The sequence below is a fragment of the Micropterus salmoides genome, unplaced genomic scaffold (genome assembly GCF_014851395.1).
Source record: "Micropterus salmoides isolate LMB-PRFRI ecotype aquatic unplaced genomic scaffold, ASM1485139v1 Ms_hic_scaffold_14, whole genome shotgun sequence".
Lineage (NCBI taxonomy): Eukaryota > Metazoa > Chordata > Actinopteri > Centrarchiformes > Centrarchidae > Micropterus > Micropterus salmoides.
In genome coordinates this window covers 16,759,826-16,785,965 of record NW_024040485.1, presented here as the reverse complement: position 1 = coordinate 16,785,965, position 26,140 = coordinate 16,759,826, and the positions used below count along the sequence as shown (strand labels likewise).

General features: G+C 41.7%; 1 protein-coding gene across 1 annotated transcript; it reads right to left on the bottom strand.

Annotated features, from left to right (window-relative positions):
- Window positions 1-1,874: 1,874 nt before the first annotated feature.
- amotl2b (angiomotin like 2b) lies at window positions 1,875-9,861 on the bottom strand. Its single transcript, XM_038718053.1, has 11 exons — window positions 9,660-9,861; window positions 8,311-9,105; window positions 7,569-7,737; window positions 6,060-6,204; window positions 5,852-5,941; window positions 4,862-5,157; window positions 4,594-4,769; window positions 4,382-4,483; window positions 4,059-4,255; window positions 3,704-3,826; window positions 1,875-3,232 (listed from the first exon to the last, which is right to left on the bottom strand). The coding sequence occupies exons 2-11, from the start codon at window positions 9,030-9,032 to the stop codon at window positions 3,153-3,155; spliced, it is 2,100 nt and encodes a 699-aa protein (XP_038573981.1). The 5' UTR covers window positions 9,033-9,105; window positions 9,660-9,861; the 3' UTR covers window positions 1,875-3,152.
- Between the last annotated feature and the right edge of the window lie 16,279 nt (window positions 9,862-26,140).

The window sequence follows — 26,140 nt, the reverse complement described above, 5'->3', positions numbered from 1 at the left end:
AAGATGATCTTTCTCCTTGCTATCACCTCTCTGAGGAGGGTGGGGGATCTCCAAGCACTTTTGATTTCTCCCCGATGCCTGGAGTTTGCCCCGGGGAGGGTCAGGGCCATCCTGCACCCTTGTCCAGGTTATGTCCCTAAGGTTCCGGCCAGACTGGCAGGGTCCACGGTGCTGCAGGCATTTCATCCCCCACCTCATGTGATGGCGGAGGATGGGAGACTTCATCTGCTCTGCCCTGTCAGAGCACTGAGTATTTACACTCTGAGGTCTTCCCGGTGGAGGAAAGCAGACCAGTTGCTGGTGTGTTTCGGGTCCCCCAAGGCTGGGCTCCCCGCTTCTAAACACACCATCAGCAACTGGATTGTTCAGACTATTTCCCTGGCCTATTAGGTGCGCGGTTTGCCTTCACCTATGGCCGTAAGGGCGCACTCTACTCGAGGCATGGCGGTTTCTAGGGCCCTCCTCGCAGGGGCGTCACTCCAGGATTTGTGTAATGCGGCTGGCTGGGCCACCCCTCACACTTTCTTCCGGTTTTACAGTCTGGACCTTCCTTCTGCACCTGGCACCCGTGCGCTCTCCTCCTACTCGTGCCATCAGGTTCTGCATGCTGGGGGCAGGCGGCCTAAGTGGGTATCTCGTTCCCATAGTGTCGTCACTGACGCAGTTCGAGTTCCCTCAAAGGGGAACGTCTCAGGTTACGTATGTAACCCTTGTTCCCCGAGAAGGGGAACGAGACACTGCGTCGGTCCACCACACCTGGAGTGCCCTGCTTCATAGAAAGGGCACAGGTACAGGCCCCTGGTTAACTCAGTTTGTTGTAAAAAAACAAAAACAAAAACAAAAAACAAAAAACAACAACTTATAACACCTTTGTGGTACTGTTGTTTTCTTTAAATATATTACATGCTGTCAATAAACAAAAACAACCAAGATAGCTGGAAACGTTTGGTGAAAATGGTAAAGTGAGTATAAGACGTTTTGTGTGATGTGTTTTAATTTCAACAAACCAAACCAAATATTTACTCCAGCTACTCCAGGTTAAAGGCGGCCTCACTAACTTCAGTGCTCCACTCAGCTCCACATTTATCACGGCCGTATTTTTTATTTCACAAACATGTTGGACGCAGTGCTGTAGGATGACTGAATCATGTGAGTGGACACTGATGACAGCATAACGTTCACGGTCTTTGTCATTGTCATTGTCCTACTGCATTGTGAAGGCCATTGTAAGCCCTGCTAAACTGCCCCAGACTGGTACAAGTCGTTATCTGTGGCTCTGTTGTGTGTGTGTGTGTGTGTGTGTGTGAAAGATCAATCTTGAAACAGATACCAAATAACAGAGCTCTCCATTCTCTCATCTTCATATCCAGTGGCACTTCTTGAAATAGTTCATAAACACCTCTGGGTTGGATGTTAACTTGGCGGCAATGAAAGCATTTAGGAATGCAGCACGTTAGCAAAGGTGGATGGCGGCACACAGGAATTTCAAATGGCATTAGTGGCTAATCTGGGAGAAGCCTATCTTTGTCACTTACAGGGTTACGTGTCCCCACGAGAATGTGATCTATGTCAAGTATGCTCTTCATGGGAAGAAGAGAACAAGCGAGCAGGCCACCCGAGAAAGCTGAACCCAAAAGAATGCAGCTCTGGTATTCATTAATGAAGAGCACTCTTCTCTGTGGTGCAGCAAGAGGACAGGAATGAGGAGATAGGGTGACAATGAGAGCGAGAAGAGGGAGGGAAACAGGAGACGAATCGCAATGTTCACCAGAATAACTGACATTATGGGTATATTTGACATAATCAGCACATAGAAAATAGCCAAGAGTAAAACCCTACGTAAATGAAACAATTCACAAGTCAAGGAGCCAGTCGATGTATATTAGAATATTTTATTGCTTTCTGAAATGTTGCACAAATTCAACTGTAAAAACCTTCATATTGTTTGAAGTTCACAGAAATGTCTGTTTGAAGTCAACACTTGGGTGGTTGTGTACAGCTTGACATGACCGTGATTGTCGGCACATAATTTACCACAAAAATACATAAACTCTTTGGCATCCTGCTCAAAGCACTATTATATCTAAAATAACAATACAAACATCTGTATAAAATAATAATAATAATAATAATAATAATAATTAACCAGTTTTGTTAGTTCAAAGCTCACAGTAAACAAAAAAACCTCAACACGGTGTTGTTTTCAACTTTTATCCCACAGTGGTGACCAAACCAGCAGAATCACCACCATCAGGAAACACACTCACATACGGTAATCACACATGCAAACATACTATTGAAAAGGAAGAAGTTATCAGAAAAATGCAACAGATGATGAAATCAACACCCTCGATGCAACACCTTCCCAAAATTACAAACAACGCCAGGTTTTTGTCAGTTTGGCGTAAAAACAATATATTATCTTTTACATGTCATGCATCCCACTGTTCACACCCCTCTAAGCTTCTGCAGAACCAGCTACTCAGCCTTGAGAAACGTGGACAGCAAGGGCATTTATATCAGCAGTGTTTCTTGTGTTGTAAGCTTAAATTATTGATCAAAGGGGAAGTCTTCCAAACAGATAAGAGCCATGTGACGGGAATGAAGTTACTCAGATTGACGGCACATTTTTGGGGGGAGAGAGGAGGGGACTGCGGGTCATATAGATAACCTTTTATTGAATATTTATCTAGAAGAGCATGAGGCTTAAATTAATATTTGGGGAATGTGGAAACCAGATAAGATAAATATGTAGCTTCTCAATTCACTGGACAAAAGATAAAGGGGGGTAATAAAGGGGGAAAAGCAGCAATATATATATTTATATAAATATTTTGGCATACACTCTGACAACATGTTGCCCTATTACAATCCACAATACTGTCCAAGTACCTTGGAAAATTTATCTTCTCTCCCCCAGCTGGGCAGACTGCCTGCAGCTGTCCAGCTCAGTGAGAATGAGTGAGTCGGAGCACAGCTCTGTCTCTAAAATGTTGAAAACAGTCCTTTTTTCTTCTTTGTTTCGTGCGTTGGCGTCTTTCCTCGACATTCTTGCATCCAATATTTAATCCATTCTCTATTCAAAGACTTGCACTCTTCACAGATTCCCAGAATAGACATTTTTCCTCATTCAAAATCTACCTCTCAGTTCTTTAAATGAAGATTTCCACTGCCTCTGACTCCAGCTCATCCAGGCCTCTGAAGGGGTTTAATAGAAACTTCTTTGCCTTGTCTGGGGGGGGGGGGACAAGAGAGAATGAATAGTTGTATAAATGCCTTAAGGCAAAAACAGTGGCAAAATGTCCCAGACTGAGCTCAACTATCAATGACTAAAAAGGTTAGATTTTCCACAGTCAAACAGACCACTCTGATAAATGTGCTCAGTCAACAGATCCACATTATTTCCCAACCATGCACATTCCATTAGGCCCAGAATATGAACCATGACCTGGACAGATGGTATCTGATTGGCTGGCTAAGAGGCAGCATAGTTAATCAATGTGAACATGCATAAAGTTGACGTCCAAAAAACTCCTTTCACGTACACAGAAGAGTGCACATATGTGGTGTGTGTGTTGTTTTTTCATGCTGTGTCTCCGCATGTGTGCAAATCATTTATCATTCAAGTTTTATACTGAGACCATTATTGGATTATCAGCCCTTGTAAACAATCGCACTGGTGCATTTTTGATCAATCACTCACCACTGTTGAGCTTAGTCGTGCTGGCAGCCTCTTTGGCTTTGGTTCCCTCCCCCTGCCGTTCTAGCGTTCCAGGTTCAGAGAACTGACAGTTTGGCGGAGTCTGATCATCTGAAAGGCTCTTACCTAAAAGATAACATCACAAAAAAAATGTCAGGATCTGTCAGCAGTGCTTTCTACTCTCATCTACTGCAATAAACATCTTGTGCTTTGCAAACTTTTTAGCAGCTTGTACAAGATCAGACTGTGTCTGAACAGAATATACAGTTTGAGCATGTAACATAAGAAGTACAATAGGCTGCTTAACTGGAGCGCCACTAAAATTAATTATTGAAAAAGGCAACATTATGCTCCTCGCCTCTACTGTTTGTGGTGCTCTTGGTGGTGCTGATGGAAGGAGTGGAGGAGGCAGGCTGGAGAGTTGCCGCCGCTGTATTCAGGAGGTTTGTACGGGGACTTTGCTCGTCCTTACGCCCTTGGTCCTGGTGCAGCCGCTGGTTGAGGATCTTGATCACAGCATCTTTTTCCAAGATCTGAGCATACAGAGCACGGATCCTGGTACAAAACCGAAACCCCAAAAAACACATCAGAAGGCGGATAAGCTACAGACAAACAAAACAACAACAATCTGATTTGTAAAGGCAATTCTTTGAAAAAAAAAGTTAAATTATAGGTATGAACCTGTTTTCCATCTCTTGATTCCTGTAGTCGGCAACTGGCAGGTCCTCGTTGAAGCTGTTGTTAGAGGAGTGGCAGGGCGAGTGGTTAATGATGGTGGTGTCTCTGCAAAGGGAAGGACATTGTTCGGAACTCAAATTCAAATGAGCTGAGAAAATGTGTGTTAGGACGTCCCAGCGGATGTCAAGCAAATGTCAAGCTCCAGCAATCTTTACCTCTGGGCAGCGGCAGTGGCAGCCACCTCCATTGCAAACTGCCTCATGGTGCTCTCTTCCAGGTACTTCTGCTCCCAGCGAACCATGTCGGCCTCAAGGGCCAGGATTCGCTCCTCGCGCTCCCGCAGGCGCTCTTGGAGCGAGCTCATGGTCACTCCTGGCGGCTGGGACTGCCTCTGAGGTGGAGGGAGAGAGTAAAAAATGGTAAGAAATACAGAACTTTCATAAATGAGGTTTTTTGATAGTTTTCCTCGGACAGGATATTGACCTGTTGCGCCCTCAGGCTCCTCAGCTCCTGCTCTAGTCGAGTCCTCAGCTTCATCTCCAGACTCTCCCTCTTCTCACAGGTGGACTGCAGCTGAGCCAGAGCGCTCTGAAGCCTCTCCACCTTTTCCACGTAAGCCCTCTTCCTTCTCAACTCCTCCTCCAGCTGGCGTCCTCGTCCGCGGGCTGCCTCTAGGGCCTCCTCGAGCCGCTTCGCCCTGCCGCTCTGCTCCTCGGCCGTGGATCGCAATCGTTGCAGCTCCCGCTCCACGCGCTCCCGCTCAAAGTTCTGCTCCTCATCTGAAGCAAAGGAAAAGTAAAAAGTGTGGACAGGTTAATCACATGTTTGATGAACATCAACGTATTCTTAATACGCATACACACACACACACACACACACACCTGAAATGAAATATGAAATCATTACAAATCTGCCTGAGGTTCATGAAAGAACACACGAGCATCAATCCCCAATTTCTCCCTCCACAGTCCAACCCCAGTAATAAGTACCGGCGTTGCTACATGGTGGACAGTGTTCTTCATTTAGCGAAGCACTCCTGGAATGCTGAGAGGAGGAAGGAGGAGGAAGGGGGAGAAGGCCGCCCTATCCCTTTGACCCACATAGCACAGAGCATTCTTCATCAAGGCCATACAAACACCACCACTCTGCTTGAGTCCAGTTCCTTAAACAGACAACATAAATCACACTAACAACAGGTGGGGGGACCTCATTTTCTACCACTTCCACTTCTTCTCCCACATCCACTCTGTGATTTAGAGCTTCATTTGTTTCCCTTTTGCTAAGGAGGTGTGTGGATTGAATTGCCTATAATTAAGCCTTCTTACCAAATAAGCTGAAGTTATGCAAGTGAACATTCCTGCGTGCAGGATACAAAAAGGGCCCCATGCTATGCTACAATCCAACCCAATCAAGCATGTTGATTACAAAGGAGGATGTAACAGAGAGCCGGGGAGAGGAGTCTAGTCAACTTACTTTGTTCAAGGAGCTTGGCCATGATGTGCTGGTTATGGTCGGCTGCTTTTACTTCTTTTGCAACATGCGTTCTGGCATTTTCCAAGTTTTCTGTAAGGCAGCAACATTTTAAAATTAGACCACATTATGAACTGTGTAAATTCTGGATCTGACATTATGGTAGTACACTTTGACGTGGTACTATGTGTCTCGTGGCAGTCGTCCATACCTCTAAGGTCTCTGTTGAAATCCTGCAGCCTCCTGATCTCTGCCACCAGCCTCCTCCTTAGTGTCTGCTCCAGGTTTTCCCTCTTACTGCTGCCATGCATCAGTGTCTCATAGGCCTCCGAAATACGGTGGATCTCCTGCTCCAACTGAAAAGGGAAGAAAAAGAAGAGGAGATGGGGGAGGATTGGAGGGGAGGACAAAGGAGCACAGAACATTTTGGTTAACCTACTTTACATGCCATGGAGGAGCTGGAAAGTGGATTCATGTTGTTACAGTACATACACGTACAATATACTGTACCTAGGGGTACATATGTGAATGTGTGTATACAGTACACTCAGTGTGTGTGTGTGTGTGTGTGTGTGTGTGTGTGAAGGAATTCAAGCCTGCACCACTCCCTGTGAGACTGATTTATATCTACATTCCTGAGGGCTGATAGCTCTTGTTCCAGGTGTGTGAGAGCACAAGAGCGCGCATTTACGCACAACAAACCGCAAAGCACAAGTTAACATGCACACAAACACACACACACACAAACAGAGGTCTGGGAAGTCTGCCAGCGGTGGGAAGGTGTGCATGCCTGTGCCTGGGTTGTGGAAACGGCAAAGAGAAACCCACCATTATAGCAGTCACACAGGCATGTTTACTCAGGGCTGTGGCCTGACGGAAAAAACTTTCCAATCCCGGCAATTATCATTCTTTAAGGCTGAGACAAGGCAAGGGCCATGTGACATAATTCCAGCAGAGAGCAGAGGGGATTTTACAAAGACTGGCCGAGGTGTCAAATCTCTCTAAAGCTGTTTCCGCAATGGTCTTGCAATATCTTATTTTTAGGTGCCTGTTTAGGAGCAAAAAAAAAAAAAGGGCAGGAAAATAAATTGGGGTTAAAAGAGTGAAGGCGGGAAAAGTGATAAAGAAAATAAACACGACCTTTTCACTTTTTACACAGCAGCCCACCACCTGCCACGGACCCCCATCCACCCTCATCAGCTGTGCACGTGGGTCACAACCCCATCGACTGCTGTCTAACAAGCCCCAGATTAGGCTGAAAATCTATGGCCTCTGTGGAACTAAAAGCACACACACACACTCTCTGGTCTCCACCAGGTCAGCTCCACAATGAAAGGAGTGTGTAAACACAATAGCAGGCTGTGACCTCTGTTTGTGCCTCTGTGGTATGGCAGGTAGCAGCTGCTGATCTCATCTGTCCAGTCCAGATGAGGGAGTGTGCCTGCAGTTGCATGTTGAGGAGACAACTGTTGACTCGGGTTGTGTTTCATAGACAGGTGGCTGAGAGGGAGGATGCCGTCTGGCTTTCCCTTTGAATTCACTTTTTGCCCTCAGTGACTTTTGATCCTTGATTTAACAACTGCCCTTTATGTTATTTGATTTTCAGAAAATTCAGTCTTGACATACAAAATCTGCCAGTCTCTCCTCCCCTCTACAAGACCTGTGAGAGATGTCAGCTGCATAAAAATACTATTTTCTCACACAGATTTCCTTCTCTTACCTTCTGAATACGGCCAGTCTTCTCCCTGTGTGCTTCCAGCTCTTGCCTCAGCCTCTCATTCTCCATCAGCAGCAGCTCCACCTGGTTGGGCTCCTCCAAGCCAGCAGGTGGCAGGCTATTGATTGTGCTGTAGCAGGGGACTTCAGCAGGCTGACCAGACTGGACATACCTATGAGAGAGACATTGTTGAGTAAAAACTAACTCTTTCTATGTATCTGAATGTGAGGCTGCTTCAGCTGAATCAAAATGTTTGTGGGGGCAGCCAGCTAGAGCTGAAGCTGTGAGAACTTCATTTCTGAGCAAGGCATCTGAAATATCACTCTATTCCCATCTATCAGCAAGCAGCAAACAAGCTGACTCCATTGGCTGTAAAAAATGAAAAGGCCTATATGAGAAGCATACATTTGTAAAAGCATCCAAGGCAACACAAGCATGTGTTCCAGTTCCAGTATGCCAGTTATTATGCACACCTTTACAGGGCTAGACTTGTTTTTCTCTAAGCATTTCAACAGACAGAACTGTGAATCAATTCGCAGTTATAGTGTGACTCACGTTGATAAGAATGTGTTTACGCATGTGAAACACAATGACGAGTCCTGGAAGATGATTACAAGGCTGGCTCTGGTTCAAAAACTACACTATAAAATATGATGTAATGTTAAAGAAGTAAAAAAAAAAAAAAAAAAAAAAACCATGCATGCACAATCACACACAATCAAGTCCTCCGAAGCTCTCATTGTACCTGTGCTGCTGTGCCTGCATCGACTCCTGGACCTGGTGAGGGATAAATCCTTGGCCCTGGATGGGGGCTGAGTACTCTGGAGGTGGGCTGCGCTTGTCCAGGCTCTGTCCCGTGCTCTGGAGGATTTGTGGTGTGTAGTAAGGAAGCTCAGGGTAGCTGTGAGACGTACTCTTGATGGCCTCTGCTTTAGCAGCTGCATCATTCCTCTCCAGAGATATCTGCATACAATGCTCGCTCAGTGACCGCACGTGGCTGCACTTCAGCTCCATCAGATCTGCCTCTTCATGGAAGGCCCCTTCATGCAGAAGCGTCCCCTCATGAAGCTGCCTGATGGGGCCTGTAGGGGCCCAGTGAGAGGCCAGATACTGTGAGTGCACCTTGGCCTGCTCGTAAGTTGGTAGCTCCTCTCCGTGCAGCTGGTAGAGCTGGTAGCCACTTTCTGAGTGGTGGTAGTCCCCCTGGTGCTCCTGGCCTTGAGGCTCCTGCCTCGTAGAGAGCTGAGGAAAAGTAGGGTCCTCCTGGGTAAGACTCTCCAAAGAGGATCGTGGGCTCCTGCCCATGTCGCCTCCACTGCTGGGTCCACTGTTGCTTCCACTGCCTCCGCGCAGGGCCTGCTGCTGGATGGCTAATAAGGTGCGGGTGTCAGTAGGGTTTCCGTAGCGGAGCTGCTCCTGGATGAGCCGGTGCAAGACCGTGCCAGACGACTCTTCGGTGGACGACATAACACTTTGTGCACGTTGTTATCTTCTCTAAAGTTGAGCTGTTTCTTTCTTTGAAAATATTTAAATAAATCAGCTGTGAACAGAGCAGAATGAGAGAATAAAGTACAATCAGCCTGAGGTGGCAGGATTTAACAGGTATAACAGGAGACAATTGATAGTTAACCACATTACCATACTATCAATAAAGTCACATGCAGAAGAAAGGCTGTGTTTAAAGCATGCAGGCCAACACTGACTTTAATGTCAACACATTTACTTTAAAATTCTATTAACCTCTCTGATCACTATTTCAGTTCGAGTGGGCTACTGTATGAAAATAGTGAAGCCTTGAGTCTACTTTTGCAACAGCGACAACACAGAGATGTGGAGACATTTTCCACAGCAAGCAGAAAAAAAAGCATGCGCCAAAAATTCCAATCTCACGGGGGAGCAAAAGCGCACAAACCCGCATTGTAAAATAACTTAATCTTCGGTCTTATAGCACAGTTATTTTAAAAACCCAGAGTTAATTAAAACTCTGTAAAAAGAAACAAGCGTTTAACTTCCTCATAACACACGACACTACCAACACTTTGAACCAGAAGTTAAAAGTCTTTATTTATTTTTGTGCTCTTTTTTTCTTCTTACCAGCTCAGGCTCTCATCGTAACGAAACCTTGTTCTCGATCTCGTCGTCAAATTCAGAGTAATTCCACTATTTCCATGAGTTTTGTTTCTTTTCGAGTCAAACGTGTCTCATCGTCCTCCCCCCAGACGGGCTGCCGCGGTCCTCTCTTGCTGTGAAATGATTGTGGAGAGAGCAGGCGGCGATAATAAGTAACCGAGGAGGGACTGAAGTCGGAATGCCAGGAATGTAAAACGCGAGGTCCCTCTGGGATCAAAAGCGTAAAACCACACGGGAGGGGGAGAAGGAAGGCTACAATGCTTTACCATTAGCCTACCAAGGAGCAGTTAAAAAGTATAGGATAGACGATTTCAGATATATGCCTTGTTTTCTGGCACCAGAACTCCTTCACTGGTGCTTGCGCTATTTTTGTTTCTCTGATTAAGTCACTCAATGGTGGAAGAAGTAGGCTTTTCAGATCATTTAAGTAGCACAAGTCAAAATTGGAATACCACACTCAAAAAATACTCCATTCGAAGTAAAATTAGCTACTGCATTCAAAATCTGACTTAAGTAAAAGTACAGCTACTTCAAGTATCAAAAGTAAAAGTTGCCTACTCAATATGCCAACTGATGCATAGGAATATCTACTAGATATTACATTACTATGTTTTGTGCATGTAAATCTTAATCTGAAAAGTAACTAACTGTTAAATAAAGGTAGTGGTATCTCAAAATTGTATTTAAGTAGAGTAGATAAAGTAGTAGTAAAAGTAGATCTCGTTTGTTTCCACAACGGAAAAGAAGTATGTAATTTGGTACAAATTATTGGGAAAATGAGACAAAGTAAAATATTTCTCTCTGACAAGTAGTAAAGTAGAAGTATAAAGAAGCAAAAAATGGAAATAGTCCAGTAAAGTACCTCAAAATTGTACTTTAGTACATTACTTAAAAGTAATATGTACTTACTTCCATTCCACCCCTGAATTCATGAAGTGTTTTTCTAATGTCTCTTTAATAATGTGCAGTTTTGATGGCCTAGAGGAATTTAAGCTTTCAGCATTCATTGCAGGACTCTATGGATAGGTAAAAACTGATCTCTGCAAGTGTGTTAACTTTGTGCATGCCTTAATTATGTGTGTGTGTGTGTGTGTGTGTGTGTGTGTGTTTGGTGTTTGGCAGCTGTCCCCTGGAATCTGAGGTCTGTGTATGCCCCATTACTAAAAACACAGTGGCCCTTTGTACCCAACAGCACACTACACGGTGCAGAACAGAGCCTGGATAATGCCACACATGGGCACTCCTGCTGATTTACAGGTTCAACTCTCAAGCATGCAGGGGTTGTCCTCCTGCTGAGATGCACAGAATCACAAGATGCAAGGACAGATTGACATTCCTGAGGATAGTTAACCCTCCACCCTGGCCATACAGTTCAGTTTCTTTCTGCAGAGTCTCCAGATGATAAGACGACAACACTACAGGAGTAAAACATCCATTTTTGTTTCCATGAAGAGATAAACGTCCTCCCGTGAGGCAGAAAGCAAACCTTTTTGACAGGCTTTATTTATGTCCAAGGCAAATGACAAGACTATTTAGCTATTTATTACCAACTTGGACCTAACTGTCACACTGAGGACTTAAAATGGGGACTCTGACTTTTACTGCGGGCCCTTTAAATAGCAGAGATTTCAGTCATAACATACTAATCACGTCTTTGGGCAGTGGATGGAGAGAAAGAATAAAACAGGGAGGGTTAGAGATGCTATCCTGCTTCTGCATAATCCACATTTTCCCTCCAAACGAGTACAGCAGAATAAACTCATGAAAAATAATTGAATCTGTAAAGAAATGGGTGCAATGAAAGCACAACAGGCCACTGAAATTGATTGCTGTACAGTATGTGGCCATTGGCCTCAGGGTCATTATCTCATTAGACCTAAAAATCTATGGGCCCACTGAGCTGGTATCGAACTGCAGATGGTATGTGTCTACATTCATCTCTCTCTCTCTCTCTCTCTTACTCTCACACACACATTCCCATCATGTTTCAGATGCTGCATACTCTCTTAAATAGGCTCTTTAAAAAAAAAAACAGACACACCGTCTCTGTGGGCGGCACTCACATGGAGGCGACTGGTCAGCAAAGTGTAACTTGTTTGCATTTCATTTCCCCTTCAGGTCCACAGTGAAACAGCACAGTCGCCACCTTTTTAAAAGTCTGGTCATGTCCTTTAACACCACCTCACAACTTCCTCTACTCCCTCTGTGTGTGTGTGTGTGTGTGTGTGAGTGTGTGTGTGAGTGTGTGTGTGTGTGTGTGTGTGTGTGTGTGTGTGTTTCTGTGTTCTGGTGGACAACGCCTCTGGCCATTTTGTCCTCCATTGTACCACACTTCCTGTGAACTTCCAAACGAATACAGGGTTGACCCCTAGGAAATTATGGACGCTTTCAAAAAGTAATTACAGGAGATGAACATCTAAAATGCCACAAAGTGACTGTCTGTAGACCCCAAAGACAAAACTTAAATTTCACAACTCTTTCCTTGTTTGTGCAGAGGCACCCTGCAAAATAAAACACAATTGTGTTGTTGCTATACACAGTAAAACCATATTGCTCTTGAGGTTTTGGTGGAAACATGAGCACAAATGAGGCAACAGTGAGAGTAGTCAAAGTACCAGTTACACAATTGGAAACAGTCTGACTCTAAATTTACTCATCTGAGCCGTGTGTTAAAGTCAGTATAAAAATGCCTTGGTCAAAGGGAGGGGGGCAGGAAGACAAAATCTATGTGTGTAAACAGAGGGGGAGCCCTTAAAGGTACAAACTACTACTTCTGTTATTGTAAATAAGATATTTAATCACTCTACTACTCACTTACTACACTCTTTATGTAACTTTACTGATTTCAAATTCATTGTTGTGTCTCCAGTGCAAAGTTTAAATAAAGTACATAATAATAAAACAATATAATCACACATTACACGCACATTGAATATCTACAGCAGTTGTAGTTTGTAACTTAAAAGAGACAAACTTAATTATTTTGCACCTAACGTGAACGGATCATGTGGCTGAATAAGCATACATTTGTTACATTTACTTCAACCCCTTGAAGGGGAGATGATTCAGCTACTTATTATCTAGTAATTCATTTTCTCTAAGAAAAGAACCTGAGGAAGCTGATTTTCATGTAATTTTGGTGACAATGCTGTTGGTGACATTAAAGCTCTGTAATGTACTATGTAGATGATTTCGAAAAAAGTAAATCAAATAAAGTGTAGTAAACATTAATTCTTTAAAAGAAAACACCAGGGACTCAAGGAATATATATATATAGTTATATTCCAGTATCACACCAGCAAACCAAAGTGGCAAAGTTTGACACAGCTGAACCATTTCCTTTATTATATTTTTAATTACTATCAGTGATTCTTGAGAGTAATGTCAACAATACTAAGTACAAGCTCTTGTAGTATTTTTCAGGGGAAGCATTTCTTCAAAACAACTAATATAAAGCCAAGGACACCTTGAAACATTTTGTATATAAAACTGTAGATCATTTAACTAGCAGAATGAAACAGTGACTTTATGTAACTGTATGTCTATCAAATCCCCCAGGTTGCAATTATTGTACAATATGTATTTTCTGTTATTATGTGAACTTTCAACACATACAGACAAGGAGGACACTTTTTACTTTTGTGTACAAAACTCAAGCAAGTTTTCAGATTTCCCTTTCATTCAGCTTAGTATTTTAAGGCTAAAAATCCAATTTGACCATTTTCCAAAAGGCTGCTAGGTATAACTCTGTGTCGGAAAAAATGAATTCATCACTCATGTTTGGACTTGCATGAACTGCATTTTCTCTTTCCTCACTTTTGAAACCTGTCCCCACGAAAACAGGGATGAACACATCCTGTATTTATGTACAACTCAGAAACCATGTCGTCTTTCTTCACATATTGTAAAATGGCTTTATTAATGAATGAAATCATATTTTACCAATTGATTAATGTATCCACTTTTTTAAAAAGTGGCACTGAATTGATTTTGTATCCTGTATGAAAAGAAAGAAAAAAACAGAAGCAAGCAACAGCACAACAAAATCACTGAATGTCAAACGCCAACATACAATGTAAAATACTACAGCACCATTAAAGTATCAGGTGGAGGCAGCATCAGCCAGTTATCTGGATTTAGTTCCAGCCATAAACACAGTTACCAATAAATGCAGTGAACTTGCAAAGTCTTTAATGTAAGGCCAAACGATCTGGCACCTGAACAAACATTGTCAGGTTACATGTTTGAATAGTGTAACAAGATGACTGGCTGCAGTGCTCAGTATGTAGACAACGTAATGGTACTCTGTAAAAAAAAAGTCTACAGCAAACATCTTTCATATCTCTGTGGATGTGCTGGGACTTAACACTCTCACTTAACTTGACACACATAGCACAAATAGAATAAAAATAATACGTTCAACTGCCCCATGAAGTTATCTTTAATGAAATGTTCCTCCTAATGAAAGACTGTTTGCTACTTCTCACGACTACATATGTAAAGTAAACGATGAAGAGAGCTGTTACTTTTCTGTCATTCAAGAGCAGCAGTTGTTAAACCGCATCAAGATGCTGAAAACAATCCATCCACCGAACAGACTCACCTACATCACGTTTTAATGAAATCTATGGTTATGTATTTTACTCTGGGATGGTTTTAAATTGGCTGGAGTTATTTTGGCTTAAACAGTCATGGGAAAAAACACTTTAATCCTTTGGAATTACCTGGATAAAATGTGATCTGATCTTCATCATTCAAGTCAAAACAACAGAGAAACACGGTCTGCATAAACTAATACCAGACAAACAATTATATGTTTTCATGTTTTTATTGAACATACCGTGTAAACATTCAGTGCAGGGTGAAAAAAGTATGTGAACCCTTGGATTTAACAACTGGTTGACCCTCCTTCAGCAGCAATCAAATCAGCATCTCAACCAAAAGTTTCCTGTATTTTAGGAATTTTGGACCATTCCTCTTTACAAAACTGTTTCAGTTCAGCAATGTTCTTGGGATGTGTGGTGTGAATTGCTCTTGTGATGTCATGCCACATCATCTCAGTCGGGTTGAAGTCAGGACTTTAATTCTCCTGCAAACTTTATTTATAAACTTTGGATTTAATTTTTCCATCTATGACAGCCACCCTTCCAGGCCCTGAGACAGCAAAGCAGCCCCAAACCATGATTCCCCCTCCACCATACTTCACAGTTGGGATGAGGTTTTGATGTTGGTGTGCTGTGCCTTTTTTTCTCCACACATAGGGTTGTGTGTTCCTTCAATATAACTTCAACAGAATTAGAACTATCAACAGAATAATTAGCCGGTAATGCTATGGAACTTCCAGGCACTCTTTTGCAAACCGACGTGCAGCAGTGTTTTTTTGGACAGCAGTGGCTTCCTGCGTGATGTTCTCCCATGAACTCCATTCTTGTTTAGTGTTTTATGTATTGTAGAGTCATCAACAGAGATGTTAGCATGTTCCAGAGATTTTGGTGAGTCTTCAGCTGACACTCTAGGAATACTCTTAACCTCACTGAGCATTCTGCGCTGTGCACGTGCAGTCATCTTTGCAGGAGGGCCACTCCTCGGGAGAGAAGCAACAGTGCTGAACTTTTTCCATTTACAGACAGTTTGTCTTACTGTGGACTGATGAATATCAAGGCTTTTAGAAATATTTTTGTAATCCTTTCCAGCTTCATATCACTCAACAATTTTTAATCTTAGATCTTCTGAGAGCTCTTTTCTTCGAGGCATGGTTCACATCAGGCAATGCTTCATGAGAATAGCAAAATTAAAATTGGTGTGTGTTTTTTATAGGGCAGGGCAGCTCTAACCAACACCTCCATCCTCGTCTCATTGATTGGACTCAGGTTGGCTGACTCCTGACTCCAATTAGCTTTTGGAGAAGTCATTAGTCTAGGGGTTCACATACTTTTTCAACAATAAAAACATAAAAACACATAATTGTTTGTGTGGTATTAATTCAAGCAGACTCTGTTGTGCATTAGATGAAGATTAGATCACATTTAAAGACCAATTTATGTAGAAATCCAAGTAATTTCAAAGGGTTCACATACTTTTTCCAGGACACATTACATGAGCTGAAGGCTCTTTTACTTGTCATAGTTTAAATAAGTGATTATATGAAGAGAGATTGGTGTTGTTAAACCGGAGACCAAACAATTAGATGTTTGACTCTCTTTTTTTTTATCTCTTTAAGTTTCTTTTTGTTCCCTTATGCATTATAAAGTCTGTAGATTACTTTAGACTCTGGGATGATCTTAGAGTGCGACGTCTGTATCTGGCTTGAGACAGAGTTAACGGAACTGGATAGAAAAGGGTGCACATTACATTGTCGGACTGTGTGGGAAAGAATGATACAGAATAGCAGACAAGGTCATCTGATATGGTAGGATTGGTGAGGAATGTAACTGATAGTGTTGTAAGGACTGGGATGGATTCCTCTTTTGGGCTCTCACATCCAGGAACGTTTTCCTCATTCACACAGTACACAATAGACAATGACAAAGTGCACTGCACTCAAGTGGTCTCATGTTCTCAGGAAACCAGTGACGACGAGCTTCCCATGTATTCGTATTTCGCAACGGCTTGGATTGTGATGCCAGGGTCGATTTTCAGATGAAAATACGTCAAGGCAGGCGTGATCTAACCTAATTCCTTTTTGACAACCATTACGATCAAAAGTTAACATAGTAAAATCCTATTGGTTACTTATTTATTTTAAGTGAAGAGTGAGGAAATCTTTGCATGTTACAGCAAGTCGAGCTGCACTCAAGGGAATTTCCAGACAGACATTCATAGTAATTAGACTTCAGGTGTGAGTCATTAGAGATGAATCTGTTAAGTGTGCAAAGATGACAAAACAGATGTGTAGTGCAGTCATAGTTAGGGCAGGTTTTGTTGTATTGACTTCCACAGCTGACTGAAATGAGATGAAAGTAATCAATCCTATTCTGTGCACAAGATGTCGCATAAACTGACATAGTTAGAGAAGATCACTCTCATGTCTGTAGGCCTACAGTTAATATAAAGTCAGATGACCCTTGGCTTAGCTAAGAAGAAAGGCTGGAAACAGGATGAAACAGCACATAACCCCCCGTAAAACCACAACTTCAAACATTTTAAAACTTCAGCTTTAGAGCTGCTGCCACATGGATTTTGTTACCTTTGAAGAGAGCCAGGCTAGCTGTTTCCAGTCTTTATGCTAAGCTAAGCTAAGTGCTGTAGCTGCATATTTATCGTACACACATGAGAGTGGTATCCTCTCATGTGATTCTCGTCAAGACAGCAACAAAACCTATTTTCTAAAATGTCCATTGATTTCCTTTAACTTGTCTCAGTAATATTAGCCTACATTGTACAACTTAGAACATCTGACAATAGTAGTAGATGTTATAATTGAATGAATATCATGATTTAAATTTTAAATGTAAAAATTGCTTCAGTTGACCACAACTGTGATGCTCAGGTGTGTTTTCAAAGAGACCACACGCACCCAACCCTGTCTATCTGCAGAACTGGAAAATCCACATTTTTCTCCTCAGTCATGATATCTGAGAAGTCTTCCTGTGTATCATGCTTTGCTGCGTTGAAGTCAGTGTTACCAGCATTTAAAGGTGAAACGAAGACTAAAATAAGATTTGCTCCATTGACTGGAAACCTTTATACTACACTGCTGTAAGAAGCAAGTGTAACATTAACCAGAGCAACACACTGTAGGGTGTAATTTTGCCAAATAGCAGTCACAAGTCTCCTGTAGCCTACACAAGAGAGGAGCTAGCAAGCTAATTGGAGCAAATGTTCAACATAAAAAACCTGGAAAAGATGTCAGATACTACACAATAAATGCATGAAAATACTGTTTATGTTTACTGTCCTGTGACACTGGCCACCCACTCCTTTAATCTAATGTCATTGTGACCTTTTGGTGCGAAGACTATTCAGCTAGGTATGTGAGTTTTGATAGCCAGAAATCTCCCTGATTCAGTTATCTACTAGTTGAGGTATTCATCAAAATAGACTTTATAGGAGTGTTTTGGGGTAATAAAACACCTTGTGCACCTTTAACACATGAAATTTACATGTTGACATCGCCCTGGCAACTTTAGTGTTTCTTTTTTGTCTCAAAACACTCACTGAATATTTGGCCTCTGCTCTCAGACGTATTACTCATACAGCTCTGAGGGCAAATAGCTGAGTGTCACTGTAATGATGTTCCCCTTTCCATTTTCTTACCATCTTCATATTTCTGTTGCCTCTGTTCTTTCAGTTCTCTTTGAGTTAACGCAGAACTACATACACAGCTTTGTCCAAGTTAACTGTATTTCTGGTATGCGAAGGGAATCTTGACAGATTAAGTGTCACAATGGAAAACAAGTCATAAAGGAGCACAACAAAAGCAATGTGCCACAGGCTAGCAGCCAGACGTTTGTTCATTTTGTAGAGTGACTAATGTTTCTGTTCTACAGGTTTATATATTGCTTCATAAACCAAGACTTAGCCTTAGCTAAAAGCCCATATTTATCAGCCAGTGGTCTTGAATCATAAAACAGATCCACTTTAATCATCCCGATCTTCAGGTCGAAACTGCACCACTCTGAGCACCGTTACTCTGAGGCATAGCTCTGAGGCCCTTCATAAATACCAGCCCAAGCTGCCCTTTAGAGGTGTGAAAACATTTTGCAGCCGTCTGCCCCAGAGACAACATGCTGCAGACGAATGACACAGCAACAAGCCACAACACCCTGTCCTAAAACAGCCTTCAATCCCAGCGGTCGGCTGCCATCCTGGGAGGTCACCAGAATGCCAGTCATTCATTGGGGCCCCAGCATGTGTGCCCCCAGCAAATAGCTTTGCTCCTCTGCTGCTGAGGCTGCACATAGCATGTGATCTGATGGCTGGCTTTGGCCGGCGGCACGGTGGAAAGAGAGGGAGAGAGGGGTCTCTGTGTCTGTATACGGGCACAGCAGCTCTGAAAATGTACTGGGGGCTTTCCGTGGTCCAAAAGCAATGAGGGGAATGTGTGCTGGGCTGGTGGGTTGGGGGGCGTGGTGGGGGCGTGTGTGTGAGTGTTCAGTTACTGGTGAGAAGAGAGGGTGATCAGGTGAGGGTCGACGTACATGCGTGTGGTGGGGGATCGGGATATGATGGAAAATTTGCTGGAGCTTGATTTGAGCCCTCAACTCAAAATAAGCAGGAAATGTGATTATGAATTTACAGTTTACTGTATTACTGCAGTCTATCATGCCAGATAGATGTATTTCCAACAGCAGGGAATATTCTCATTGTATGACATGTCAAAAGTGAAACAATTTTTTAAATGAGGGTATTCGATCTACAGGTGAATCAGGATCAACAAACATTGATCTGTTCTCTGAGTCACCACTCAGCTATATGCACTCCTGCAACTGACATACTAATATTGTGCAATAACATAATGTTTATTAAATGACATTGTGCAATAACTTGTGGTTATATTGTGCAACATTACACACTAAGCCATCGAACTTTGTATGGTCACTGGATATGGACTGGAAATTACACCATATTTACCGTTTTACTTTATTACACTACCTTTATAATATGCAGGTGGTGACAATTTAAAGGATAAATTGGGATAAGAGGAGAAAAATTAGTAAAGGCTTGATGAGGATTAAACTGATGTAATCACATGCTATGGACTTTACATTCACCAACCAACTTCACTGAACAATACACCATATGTCCATACTATAGAATGATGTTGGCTTCCTTGTAAAGGAACTTTACATCAAAAATACATTTTTGACTGATGTGTCTTTGTTGGATATTATTTGTGTCTCAAATATCAATATTGGTATCATCCCAGAAGGTCTGGTATTGGTCAGGCTCTTCTTTTATGTGTGATTTACACATGAATTCATGTCAGAGCAGTAATTACTATTATTGTTTTGTCTCTCTCCTTTCCTTTTCATCTGTCTTTTTGCCTTACTTATACTTATTATTACTTTTCACTAATAAATAAATAAATAATGGGACGTGGTATTGTAGATGTCTGTCACATTCACTCAACTTGACTGTTTGACTTTAGGAAGAAGTTTTAGTCCGTAGATGACACCTTTAACACATACTGTAACTCCCTCAATGGCAGTTTGTTTTTCTGCTTGGCTTCCTTTAAGCCTAAATCAAACAAACAAAAGTATCAACTGGAAAAATCCATTATCTTACGTATGACTTCCAGCTTTGGTGTTTCTGCCAGTAACTGATGATGATTCAGCTGTGAGATATGTTAATAGTTGCAACTCAAAGCCCTGAACATGTCTGCTGACACACAAAGACTCGACTGTGTCGACTAAAAGAAGCTCATTGTCTTATTTTACACCGACTGTCTATTTTTAAGCCTTGGGGGGAAGGGAAGCCAGGGGACAAATATCTATTCTGAGATTAATACAAAGAGCCAATAATACAAAGTGGGAAAAAATCATTTGAATCACATTAAACTTAATGAAAAGTCACATTGTGTGTTGACCTAGATAGATAACGCCGTCAGTGGATCAGCTGTCTAGTTAATGTTCTTGGAGAACAGGCAGAATCAGTTACATGTTTTTGATGATGACAGAATGTCATTACATCTCTGTCTATTATCTTCTTGTTTATAATGTCACTGATCTGGGATTATCATTTGAAAAAAAACATATCGTTAATCTTTACACAATTACATCTCAGCACTACTGATCTAAAATTTGTTTGATGTGGAGAAAATGTTAAGACAACTTTCACTGAGATTCTTAAGGAAACCAACACATTCCTTAGTGTTCAAATTTTTTGTAACTAAACCTAGAGAGCATTAAAAACTGATTACTTTTTATTCTGAATGACACTTGAGAAGACGTTTTTATGATCAGCTTCAGCGTTATCTGATCTACTTTTAGCAAATGCCTCATGTGTCCAGCACACTGATCACAGCTTGAGTTATATTATAGTTCACTTACTTTAACTTATTCAGAACAAAACCATTGAATGTGAAGAAGTGATCCTGACATTGCAGCGTTTCCAAACGCATCATATCATCTTTGAGCTAAAATTACCTTATTTCAGCTTAATAGAGATTTACATGGCCACTCAAATTCTGACCTTTAATGATGTTAAATATTTTCATAGTCAGATTCACTGGGTAATGTTTTTGTTAATGTGTTTTAAGTGTTTGATGATTTAAAGCAGACATAATAGATTATTGGTGGCCCCTAATTGGCTGCACCAATGTGTTGTATATTTGCTTGTGCTATAAATTGTATAAACCATGCTGATTCCCTCTTCTCAGCCATGAGTTTATCGGTTCTTCCACAGTTTTATTCTCTTTTCTTGTTTTTTTTGTGCAAAACATAGCATATACAAGTGCAACTAGCTGCAACGTATGTTAGTCAAATATTCACTCTCTTTTTGCTGTGTTTCCACCAACTAACTGCTAATGTAGGCTAAATATCTGGCTCTTTGGCTCCCTGCCGTCTGGTGCTGGGCAGGTAGTGTACAGTAGGTTTTTAGACCTTTTTAAATGAAAACTGTTGGAGGTGAATGAGAACAGTGACATACAGTTAAATTACTGTCCATAAAACCGGAATAATGATCTGAAAGATGTTAAAACACTCTGAAGAGCTGAGTGGATTATTCGCCATAGAACAGATCTTTATTGTCATTGTGCTCAAAACAATGAAAATCTGTAAAAGAGTGCTGGGCCGCTGCATGCAACCTTGCCACCATCTTGCTCATGGGACTGTGTATGATGTATGGTGGCTAATGTTAGCTAATACTAAGCAAATCTTAAGTACATATTGCTCTAAAATGCACATCACTGAGTCACTTTGACGACTTTACGACTTTTCTCCACTTGTGCTACTGTAATCATAGCTTAGCATGTTAGCTAAATGCTAAACTGCGCTTTAGCTTTTAGCATAATACCATAATTGTTACTTGTTGGCTGCTGCCCAGTGAAGGTTATAGTCTCGCTTTAAATGCTTTGTTTAAATAAACTTTAAACTCTATAAAATGATATGATCAAATTAGACCCTTAGTATAAAAAAGGACAAACATTTACTGTACTGAAATTATTGGCTGTACCTGCGTCACCGCTGTCCAGTTCACAATGTGCAGAGGAATGCTCAACATCTGCTAGCCTTTATTTCTCCTCACATAATTCTCACTCGGGACAGGGCAATGATCACAGGAGACGCTGTTAGCGCTGCTGTCCCAAAGGAAGAATGCAAACAGCCGGGAAGCTCTTCCAAGAATTCCCAGTTGAGGACCTTTCTGGAATGTCCTAACGAGCCTTCTCCGCTGTGTTTACAGTTCCAGACCGATGGCAACCCTGCAATCTGCCCTACCAGCGTATCATTATCTGGCCTAGTCAGGGGACACACAGAGAAACAGAGAGAGTTAGAGGAGTTTTCTTCACCCTAACCAGAGTTTTAAATGTTTGTCTCCAGAGCTGACCATCTTACTCTAAACAGCAAGGGAAAGGCAGACAAGAGGCAACCACAGACAGTGACTTCATGAGTTTTAATAAATTGCTGCAAACCACTTCAAATTAGGGAGATGTCTAGACAAATAGCTAGCTGCTGCGGAACTGGTGTCTTGTTAGATTAAGCTTGTTGTGCTGTGGTTACTTAGTGTGATGGTTCTTGGCTGTGTGGGAAAAAGAAAACACATTTATTCATTGTAAAGCCAAGCACAGTGATCATTGTTTTTTACTTTAACCCCATGTCAGGTTACAGATTGAGCATCACTCAAACTAGGAAGGAAGACTGCCCATGACATTTTATTAAAAGTGGAAACCTCATGTTGGGAGAGAAAAGAGAGTAAATGTTTCTTGGCAGAACGGGAAAAGCATGTGACACAGCTGTGTTGGTGGTGTGTTTGTTGGCAGTGTGTTCACCCCCAGCAGAAACACAAATAAGAACTCTTTTTGATTCCAGTCCACTCTTATGTAACACAGGAATGTTGGAAGTGGACCATCTCACTAAACCAAAACGACAGAGAAACTGAGGTTTCAATGTGAAGTATGTTTAGGTGTCTCTTAAATTTACAGCAGGGGAACCTTAAATGTATTGTAATCAAAGACACATACGGTATCTCACAAAAGTACACCCCACACATTTTTGTAAATATTTGATTATAACTTTTCATGTGACAACACTGAAGAAATGACACTTTGCAATGTAAAGTAGTGAGTGTACAGCTTGTATAACAGTGTAAATTTGCTGTCTCCTCAAAATAACACATCACACAGCCATTTATGTCTAAACCGCTGGCAACAAAAGTGAGTACAACCTTAATTGAAAATGTTCAAATTGGGCCCAATTAGCCATTTACCCTCCCCGGTGTCATGTGACTCGTTAGTGTTACAAGTTCTCAGGTGTGAATGGAGAGTAGGTGTGTTAAATTTGGTGTTATTGCTCTCACACTCCCTCTTACTGGCCACTGGAAGTTCAGCATGGCACCTCATGGCAAAGAACTCTCTGAGGATTTGAAAAAAAGAATTGTTGCTCAACATAAAGATGGCCTAGGCTATAAGATTGCCAAGACCCTGAAACTGAGCTGCAGCACACCCAGACCATACAGTGGTTTAACAGGACAGGTTCCATTCAGAACAGGCCTCGCCATGGGCGACCAAAGAAGTTGAGTGCACGTGCTCAGCGTCAAATCCAGAGGTTGTCTTTTGGAAATAGATGTATGAGTGTTGCCAGCATTGCTGCAGAGGTTGAAGGGGTGGGGGGTCAGCCTGTCAGTGCTCAGACCATACGCCGCACACTGCATCAAATTGGTCTGCATGGCTGTCGTACCAGAAGGAAGCCTCTTCTAAAGATGATGCCAAGAAAGACCGCAAACACTTTGCTGAAGACAAGCAGACTAAGGACATAGATTACTGGAACCATGTCCTGTGGTCTGATGAGATCAAGATAAACTTATCTGGTACAATGGTGTCAAGCGTGTGTGGCGGCAACCAGGTGAGGAGTACAAAGACAAGTGTGTCTTGCCTACAGTCAAGCTTGGTGGTGGGAGTGTCATGGTCTGGGGCTGCACGAATGCTGCCGGCACTGGGGAGCTACAGTTCACCATGAATGCCAACATGTACTGTGACATACTGAAGCAGAGCATGATCCCTCCCTTCGGATACTGGGTCACAGGGCAGTATTCCAACATGATAACGATGCCAAACACACCTCCAAGACGACCACTGCCTTGCTAAAGAAGCTGAGGGTAAAGGTGATGGACTGGCCAAGCATGTCTCCAAACCTAAACCCTATTGAGCATCTGTGGGTCATCCTCAAATGGAAGGTGGAGGAGTGCAAGTCTCTAACATCCACCAGCTCCGTGATGTTATCATGGAGGAGTGGAAGAGGACTCCAGTGGCAACCTGTGAAGCTCTGGGAGAACCCCATGCCCAAGAGGGTTAAGGCAGTGCTGGAAAATAATGGTGGCCACACAAAATATTGACACTTTGGGCTCAATTTGGACATTTTCACTTAGGGGTGTACTCACTTTCGTTGCCAGCGGTTTAGACATTAATGGCTGTGATGTGTTATTTTGAGGGGACAGCCAATTTACACTGTTGTACAAGCTGTACAATCACTACTTTACATTGTAGCAAAGTGTCATTTCTTCAGTGTTGAAAAAAAAAATTAGTTTACTATAGGGTTTTTTACTTATGAACGTATTTTGCATATTTGGTCATGTTTCATAAATGTTACTTATTAGTAAAGGTTAGGCAGTAAGATTTTCTTGTGTGCAAGAATTGTAATGTTCAAATATCTAAAAGAGTATAATCCCTAACACAAATAAAACTGCAGTTATACTCAAAACAACTTTCAAAGTCTCTTTCAGTGAAATGTGCCGTTATTAGTGGGTCAGAGAAGTAACACTTTCTGCTATGAAACCTTGTGCCAAGACAGTGGAGGACTCCTCACAGTTTCCTGCCCTTAACAATAGAAGTCGTGCTTCACCTCTCTAGAAACCCTCAGACCACTGGTGGCCCAGCAGGAACACAAACTGGAAAGCTGCCCACACTTATGAAGTGCCAAAAAATGTGGAGAGAGGATGCCCAAAGCGTGGGAATTTCACCTATCATATTTTCCCCAAGAATTCCAGGACTGTGATCAACAGAGTCAGGAAGTGTCTGTGTGTGTGTATGTGTGTGTGTGTGTGTGTGTGTGTGAGGAATTTAACCATGTGATGACACAGAAAGCTGGGTGTTTATGAGTCTTACTGATATCATTATTTTAAGTCTTGCCCACTCACTTCCCACACATGAATTGTCATCTGAGAAACACTCCCAAAATAAATTCAAAAATAGTTATTCATTATCTTGATGAAACAGAGAGGAATGTACGCATTCAGATGTTTAGATGATGTTGAGATGTTTAGCTTGTTGAATGTGTTTGTTTTTTCAGTTTTCTCTCACAATTACCAAATTTAACTTTGGTGTATTCAAGTATTTAAAGGAATAGTTTGACACTTTCGGAAGGTTATGTGCCAGACTACTTCTTGGCCAGTGGCTGATAGGTTGTGTTACCTTTGCACAGAGCCAGGCCAGCTGTTTCCAGTTTTTGTGTTAAGCTAAGTTAACCAGCTGCTGGGGGTAGCTTCATACATGTTTCATACATGTGAGTGTGGTATCAATCCTCTTTTCTAACTTTTAGCAAGAAAGCGAGGCATATCTCCTAAAATGTCCAACTATCTTTATAACAGCATTAGTCTAAAGTGTAGACATGATGACCAAGGCCTTACAGACATACCACTCATACTCTTGATTGCTTTTGTGACATTTCTGCCTCATTAGACATCATAAAGTAATGCAGAACGTCCGAAAACAAGATATGTAAGATTAGACAAAAGATATGCAGCACCAGAAGTGATAAGCAAAATCAGGCCCACAACAAAGTACTATTTAGGACATAACATATTTTGAAGCACATACTAAATGTCTGTGTGATTATATGTAAGATTCCTCTAAATGCTAGATAACTAGATAACTCGTGATTTTGTATGTAAATAGATATAGTGACAATTTTGCATTTTTTTAAATCAGAGATTTCTAGACATCAGTGAGAAGCAGCAGTTCACAGAAAAAGAGCCATGTGCCAGGCATGGTCTGTGTCAGTGTTGGAAGAAGTATCAAAGTATCTTTAGCTTCAGTAAAATGTGCAATACCAGAATGTAGAAATACTCCATTGCAAGTGAAAGTGAAAATTTTATTTATTAGAAGTACAAAAGTATCAGGAGCAATATGTTCTCTAAGTATCAAAAGTAAACGTGCTTCTGTCAAGAATGACCCATTTCAGAGTGTTATGTTATTGTTATTACTCATGCAGGCCGCATTTCAATGTTGCATCTGGTTGAAGTGATGTTCATTTAAATCTGTATTTTAATCTATAACAATGCATCATATTTTA